The sequence below is a fragment of the Phragmites australis genome, chromosome 22, assembly GCF_958298935.1.
Source record: "Phragmites australis chromosome 22, lpPhrAust1.1, whole genome shotgun sequence".
Classification (NCBI taxonomy): Eukaryota; Viridiplantae; Streptophyta; class Magnoliopsida; order Poales; family Poaceae; genus Phragmites; species Phragmites australis.
The window spans coordinates 18,578,917-18,586,669 of record NC_084942.1 but is presented as its reverse complement, the minus strand read 5'-3'; the positions used below and the strand labels follow the sequence as shown (position 1 = coordinate 18,586,669).

General features: G+C 39.7%; 2 protein-coding genes across 2 annotated transcripts; one reads left to right on the top strand and one right to left on the bottom strand.

Annotated features, from left to right (window-relative positions):
• Nucleotides 1–1,858: 1,858 nt before the first annotated feature.
• Nucleotides 1,859–2,572, bottom strand: LOC133904569 (uncharacterized protein At5g08430-like). The gene is made up of 2 exons (XM_062346053.1): nt 2,544–2,572; nt 1,859–2,477 (listed from the first exon to the last, which is right to left on the bottom strand). Exons 1-2 carry the CDS (start codon nt 2,570–2,572, stop codon nt 1,859–1,861), a joined length of 648 nt encoding a protein of 215 aa, XP_062202037.1.
• A 2,963-nt stretch (nt 2,573–5,535) lies between these two features.
• Nucleotides 5,536–7,670, top strand: LOC133904568 (uncharacterized). Its single transcript, XM_062346052.1, has 3 exons — nt 5,536–5,763; nt 5,855–6,492; nt 7,608–7,670. The coding sequence occupies exons 1-3, from the start codon at nt 5,673–5,675 to the stop codon at nt 7,668–7,670; spliced, it is 792 nt and encodes a 263-aa protein (XP_062202036.1). The 5' UTR covers nt 5,536–5,672.
• The last annotated feature ends 83 nt before the right edge of the window (nt 7,671–7,753 follow it).

The following is a 7,753-nucleotide window of genomic DNA, read 5'->3' as shown; positions in this document are numbered from 1 at the left end:
GCAGAGATCTAGCGTGTAGGTGGAGTATTTTATTAATGCAGAACATACACCAGATATTATTATCCAAGATGCACCTATTTTTGAAAAATTATTTATTGATAATGATTCATCTACTGTTCCAACTTCTTCTCTCGTTGTGTAGCCTACACAATTTTTTTTTACAGTTGACAGGTCTAAAAGGCATATTAATCCAAACAAGAGGTTAATTGAGGAGTATAATATTGTTGCTTATGCTTTGAGTTGTGTAGAAGAGGTTGAAAGTAATGCATAATATTCTAATTATAATAAGGTTATTACTTCTGCTGATTGTAATAATTAGTTGAGATTGAGTCACTTGAAAAGAACAATACTTGTGATTTAGTCAAATTGCCAAAAGAGAAAAAGTTTGTCCGTTGCAAGTGGATTTTCAAAAGAAATGAGTGTATTTCTCCTAATGAAACAACAAGGTATAAAACAAATTTGGTTGCTAAAGGTTACAACAGGATTCTAGTATTAATTATAATGATGTCTTCTTCACTGTTGTGAAAAACAATTTTATTCATACTTTACTCAGCATTATTGCTATGCATAATTATGAACTTGAGCAATTAGATATTAAAACTGTATTCTTACATAGGGAGTTAGATGAAGACATTTATATGTATCAATATGAAGGTTTTATTATTCCTAGAAAAGAAAATTTTGTATGTAAAATAAAGAAATCTCTTTATGGTTTGAAGCAATCCCTCAGACAGTGGTACAAGAGATTTGACTTATTTATGCTCTCTAATGATTTTAAGCGTTCTGATTATGATAGTTATGTCCATTTAAAAATTGTTAATAGTTTAACTATTTATTTGGTTCTCTATATCGATGATATGTTGATTGCTGTAAAAGATAAATCATAAATAGCCAAATTAAAATTACAGTTGAATAATGAATTTGAGATAAAAGACATGGGTACAACAAAGGAAATTCTTAGCATGTAGATTATTGGAGAGAGAAAAGCTGGCAAGTTATACCTTAGTTAGCAATGCTATATTGAGAATGTCTTTCATTATTTTAATATGCATGACGCAAAACCAGTGAGTACTTAATTAGTTACGTATTTCAAATTATTTTTAACTTTATGTCCTGAGTTATATTGTAATATTGGGTACATATCTAGAATTTCATATTCAAATGCAGTTGATTTACTTATGTATGTCATGATTTGTCCTCATCCTGATTTATCTCATGCACTGAGTATTATCAGTAGATACATGAGCACATGGCTAATCCTAGCAAAAAGCATTGGAAAATTGTTCAATTGATTTTCATATTTTTACACGATGCTTCTATGCTTGTTTGCAGTTTGAGAAATTTGGAGATAGACTTATTAGTTGTGTTGACTCTGATTATGCTGATGATTTGGATAAGAGAAGATCTCTCACATGTTATGTTTTCACAATTAGTGATTGTGATGCTAGTTGAAAATTATGTTTGTTGCTACAATTGCTTTGTCAACTATTAAAACTGAATATATGACTATTTCTGAAGGATGCAAGAAACTGTTTGGTTAAGAGGTTTGTACACTAAGTTTTGTGGAGATAATTCTTGCATTAATATATTTTGTGATAGCCAGAGTACTATTTACCTTACAAAGATCATATATCCATGAAAAAAAAATCACATTGATATAAGGTATTATTATATTCAAGGTGTCATTGCTCAGTGTGACGTTAAAATATGCAAGATAAACACTCATAATAATTCTATTAATATAATGACAAAACGAGTTCCTGCTACTAAGAGTTAAGAGTTGAGCATTACCTGTTACTTCTGCAAGTTGGTACAACCTTTTAGGTATCTAGTAACTCAAGATAAATACTCATAATAATCATGTTAAGAGTTGAGAGTTACTTGTTACTTCTCCGAGTTGGTACAACCTTTTAGGCATCTGGTAACTAAAATCTTTAGGATCATTCTTTACTCTATCAAAACAGCCAATAACTTTACTTCCAAATGTATCTGGGTCCTTTAGTAGGTCCATAAATAAAGATCGCTTCAAATAGCTCAACTTAATGTTATCGCGAACAAGGGAAGCAAAGCATCCCTTGTTTATTTCTGAAGTGCGCTTTGGAGTACTGGACTCATAGCTCACAGTCCGAGCTTTCTTTTTCATAACCGAATCATTGTTATCCTCAGAACTATAAAGAGTTTCATCCTCTGATGTAAGATTTTCAGCAATACGCCTTTCAAGCAAGCTATATATCCTGTTGTAAATTAGTTTCGATTTCCTAGACAAAGAACGGATCTTGTCATCACATATGACATGCTTTTTCTTATCTTTTTGCAAAAGACCTTTTTGACGAATGTACTCCTTCACAACTTCGGCAGCACCAATTTGATCTAGAGATTTTGATGTATCTTTGCCTATTGATGAAAGGAAGCCAATGAGTGCTTTCGAACCCCAGCCCACATAGACATTCTTCTGTGACTTTCCTTTCTTCAATGACCTCCATTGGTTTCATGGGGCAACACGTCGGAGGTGCTTCCCGGAGCAGCAGAGTGGGGTTCCCCACCAGGCGAGCATCAGCGACACGTTCGCCATGCGCCCTCCTGCTACATACAACTACCTGGTTAGTATTTTGAACATCTATTCGTGAATTGGAAAGCATTTCATAACTTTGAATTTTAATTGTTCCTCAAAAGGACATCTACGAGGAGGTGGGAGCCGACCTCTTTGCCCTCGTAGATCGGCTAAGTTCGCCTTGCACGATGTTGTCAAGGTGCCATACATCATGCTTCGTACCGCGGAGGACGTGACGACGTGGCTGGGCAATCTAGGAAGTCTCTACCACCACATATTGCGCTGAGCACCTCGTACAAGCAGGATGGGACGTCAAGATACGACGCCAAGTGAGAGGAGGGCCCAACAAGCGGGCCAGAGGTGTCTATTGACGTTCTTATACTTAGACGTATATTTGTATTGTTATGATTTAGAACTTGTACTATGTGCTATTGTTATGTTATTTGCATGCTACTCTCCTTTGTCTGTGCACTTGCGGTGAGTTGTGGGAATGGGAAAGAAAAGAGGAGTTGTGGTGCAAAGGAGGGGAAGCTAAGTCACATCATTATAAACAAGCATGTCACACTGCCAACCGGAATGAATACGGTGGGCCACCACCTGATAAGGGCTGCCTACCTACCTTGGCCGGGTTCCTTCTGACGATCTCACCATGCTGGCCTATGCTGCTAGGGATGGAAACGGATCGAATACGCATATAATCGAATTCGGATAGTACGATTTACCATATTTTAATCCAAATGCGAATATGGATTCGGATATCCTCGAATACGAATACGAATCGGATAGTTCGAATACGAATCCGCATTCGGATATCTACTCGATCTTCGAAATTCAGGTCGGAAATTTAAATTTTTGAAAAAAAATGACTAAAATTTGATAAAATTCGATTGAAATTTGTTCTAATTTGATTGGGCCGAAATTTTAGAATTTTTTTCAAAATTCATGTTGGAAATTTAAATTTTTGATCAAATTTAACTGAAATTTGTTCCAATTTAATTGGGTTGGAATTTCGTTCATATCTGAAATTTCTAAAACTTTAGCAAAATTTGGTTCCCTGGTTGGCGGATACGGATACGAATCGGATATATCTCGAATTCGGATATCCACATTTGAATCCGAATCTCGAAAACGAATTCGGATATATCCATTTTAGTATCCATTTCAGAAACGAATACGGATACAAATATCCATATTCGTATTTTAACGGATACGGAATCGGATAATTCGGATTTCCTGCCATCCATTTCCACCCCTATATGTTGCTTCCGAAGATGGATGGGAACAGGAGTGGGATTGGAAGGGGGCATTGTGATACCGAGAGATGAGTGAACTTTGGTTTGTTCACCCTGCCTTCAAAAGCAGAGCAGACAGAGTCCTTTACTTGTGATATGGAAGCTCTATGCCTACCTATATCAACGAATGTAGATTGAGCATTTGTAGATCCAGATGCAAATGTGCAAGGAAAATTTAGCCATGCCTTGAATATTGCGAAAGTTTAGCAGACGAAGTAAGTTTGAAAAAAGGGAACTCAAGTAAAATGACAGAAGATACAAATAAAATTGATCCTAAGGAATAAGATAGACAAACCTGCATCCAGAGTTCCATGGACCACCAATGATTCAACATCATAAGGATCTATATCTTCATCACTGATTTCAGGGGTCAAAGAGTGCAAGCTGCAAGCTCCTCTGTATGTTCCCCAGATCTTTTCTATCTGAAAATCAGGAGTATGTCGTTAGCAAGCAAGATCTATTTACATTCATATTTGATCAAACAAGGAATATATTGTGCACCTGTCAAAGAAGGGGCGGGCATTGCTAAATCCAGAGCAGCAATCATGTTCTGCCTACCTTGATCAGATATCATGTGCGCAAGCTCACCAATATCAAGGTTACCAAATGAATGTGCTAGGTCTGAAGCCGGGCCCACATGTTGTAGTCTACATGGAACAGATACTGAATGTATTGCTGCAGCACAAACGGCACTAGAGTGGAAGCGTTTCTCATCTTGTACAGAAAGCAAAGGTGAAAAGTAACCAGAAGAAGCAAGGTTAAAAAAAAAACTGTTAGCAGAACAAATCCAAACAATAATTGGGATTGACCTATCACAAGTTCTCAATAATCCTGGCACATCATGTCACAGACTTGTGCTCTCTCACCACCCAGAGTTAAATCATCGGTAATATTAACATGTATCTCATAGCAACGCTGTCAATAACAAGAAATGATAAGCCAGAAACTGTAAGATGCTCCAGCAAAATAGTAAGGAGATGACACAACAAATTTCGGAGCAGCTGGATTAGCGTATGCACCATTAAAATCCCCAGAATACTAACATTATGAGGTTAAGACTGACTGTTCCTTCCAGTTGCAACAATTTCCTATAATTTTACAACCAGATGCTTTGTCTACTTATCATAACTACAACCAACAAGACATACACATTCAGTTTTTAATCTGTAGCTAGTGCATCTGGTTGATAATACATGCATGAGAATGTGCTGATGCTTGTGCTAATCTTTATCAATTCCATTATTGAGATTGCCGTCTTGAGATGAAGTATGCCAAATGGATATTAGTCTTGATTGATTTCAGAATATATAAAGCACCTGTATTGGTGTATGATGCTCAATCATTCATATGTACTATGCTGCATTCATGCCATCTCATAAGCATTGTTCATGCCATGTCACTGACATAAAATTGTGATGGTTATGGTGTTCCAATTGAGATTGGAGATGGTTTCTAACTATGTTGAATCTAGGATATTTCATCAAAATGGACTATCCTATCGTTTTTCGGTTGCATATATTCTTCATATGAAAAATCCATGAAGTATGTAAGTATGTTCCAAGATATTTTTTTATTTTAGGTTAATTAGATGCGTGTTATTATAAATTTGCAGGAATAAAAAAAATCATTACAAATTAGGTATTTATAACCATACCATTACAAACTTGCTTCTTCCACACTCATACCATTTTGTACACCCAAGACACAAAATCATACTTTTCATGAGTCGCGTATTTCCGTATGGACCAATCTGACCTTGCCCAAAGCCAAAAGAGTTCCTCTCGCTGGAGGGGTGGAAAAGAAGAGGAGCAGCGCCTCCGGCGAACGCCATGGTGGAGACTCCGGAGCTCCGCCGCCGCAGCCGTCGCCAAGCGCCCGTCCCCATCCTCCTCATCCGTTCCTCCCCCCAAAATACCCAAGGTGAGAGCCCCCCCGCAGATCGAAGAATCTCACGTCACCGCCTCCCGATTTGACCGCTCGGCTAATCAATTTGAATCGTGACCCTAATCAGTCGGATGCTTCGGCGTCGCCTTGTTCGGCGCCGGCACTGGCATTGGTCTTGGCCGCACAACCCCACCACCCTCCCGCCTCTCGCCCATCCTCTCCGCACTCGAGGACTCCCCTGCCGACATCGTCGAGCACTTCGACAGTCAAATCCCCGGTGGCTCGGTGCAGATGCCAAACTACTCCATGGACTCGTCAAGCCGGAGGCGCCGGATCCTGGACCAGTCCAGCTCCGTGCGTAGGTCCTTCGAAGTCTCCGGCCCAAAGCCAGTGCCAGTGGCCGCGCCGGCCACCATTACCAATGGCAAGGACTCCCCCCCCCCCCCCCAATCGGGAGCTTGGAGTTCTACCACTTCCACTACGCCGAAGACCTGCTCGACCATCATCGGTTCAGCACCAATTCTCTTGTCGAAGATTTCTCCGCGAAGAAGCCGCGTCGGTGGAGGAAGGCCTGGATCCTCTGGGGCCTCATCCACCGTAGGAACGGCCTCATCTAGCTGCCAATCCAAACTAGGAGCAAAATACTCAGGGCTAACAAAATGGCTCGGACCAGGGTCAAATTGGTCCATACGGAAATGCATGGCAAGTGAAAGGTATGGTTCTGTGTTCTGGGTGTATAAAATGGTACGGGTGTGGAAGAAGCAAGTTTGTAATGATATGGTTACAAATACCTAATTTGTAATGGTATTTTTCGATTCCTGAAAATTTGTAATACCGCGTATCTAATTAACCCTTTTATTTATACACGAAGCATGTCATAAGCATCTCATGCAACGGTGATCCAGAGATTTTGGTGGCTCGAGTGAAACTAAAAACGGAGATCATTGTATTGAAACATAAAAAAATAATTAATATATAGATTATAAATTTAATATTTGGTAAATTAAAAAATTATTCTAATCAATACTTAAAGTTTATCCATAGGATCGGACGGCTGACGAGGACGTAGTCTACCACGTAGCGCCCAAAGGAGGCGAGGGCCGCGGGCAAGGGCGCGCTGAGGAAATTGATCATATGCTCTGGCATGGCACTATGTTGTGCACGCCTGCGTCCACCAGCACAGCATACACTGATGCTAGGGATAAAGCGACGTTGTCGGCGTGGGTGGAGGAAGTGGCGGCGGCAAGCATTAGCGAAGGCACGAGGCGGAGCGCAGGCTGTCTGCATGTCCATGGATGCGGCGTAGGAGGCGGATCGGGACTACATGAGAGGAAGTGATCTCATCGGCTATTCTACTTCTCTGCACATGAAAGGATTGCTAATTTGGGCTGTTGCTAACTTGCTGTAAAGGAACTAAATCAGCAATGTTGCTTCTTTTGGGTCAGCCAAAGGCCAAAACCCATGCCCGATCATGTAACTGTGGCCGCCGGTCGATTAGAATTTAGATTGTTGTGCTTTATTGGGTCATAAGTAATATACATGTATACCTATATAGGAAGAGGCCCCTGGGTTTTGGGGGCCAGGGCAGCTGCCCCGCTTTGCCCCCTCTAGGGCTGACCCTGGTCTCATGTATTAGAAGTTATGTTACACAATATTCACGATCGTACCGGTATTGCACCATATGTTACTTGAGAATGGGTATAATGCATATCCTTATGTTATCTAAAAAGGGGTAAGGGTGAGAAATAACATGACATGTGCATTCATATATTTTCATAGCATTTGGAGAATATTAAACCCTAGAGTATATGATATCGTGGTTTTATTAACAATCTGGGAGTAGTGGTTTTTACTGATAATTGGGAGATTGGTTTTGGCAGGTGCTATATCAAGAGGAAGAGTACTTCTTGCTTGCTCATGTTCTTGTTTATCTTTGTGATTAATCTTTTGCTTTCAACTCAGTTGTTAAACCATATGTGAGATATGTGTATATTTATAACTATTACTTGTTGGATTTATCTCACCC

Bases quoted from the DNA above. Each gene is read 5' to 3' on its own strand.
- LOC133904568 (XM_062346052.1), top strand. From the start codon at position 5,673: ATGGTGGAGACTCCGGAGCTCCGCCGCCGCAGCCGTCGCCAAGCGCCC. The intron at 5,764-5,854 runs GTGAGAGCCCCC...GACCCTAATCAG, and splicing joins CTCCCCCCAAAATACCCAAG to TCGGATGCTTCGGCGTCGCC. The intron at 6,493-7,607 runs GTTTGTAATGAT...TGGTTTTGGCAG, and splicing joins TACGGGTGTGGAAGAAGCAA to GTGCTATATCAAGAGGAAGA.
- LOC133904569 (XM_062346053.1), bottom strand. From the start codon at position 2,572: ATGGCGAACGTGTCGCTGATGCTCGCCTG. The intron at 2,478-2,543 runs GTGGGGAACCCC...AAACCAATGGAG, and splicing joins GTGTCGCTGATGCTCGCCTG to GTCATTGAAGAAAGGAAAGT.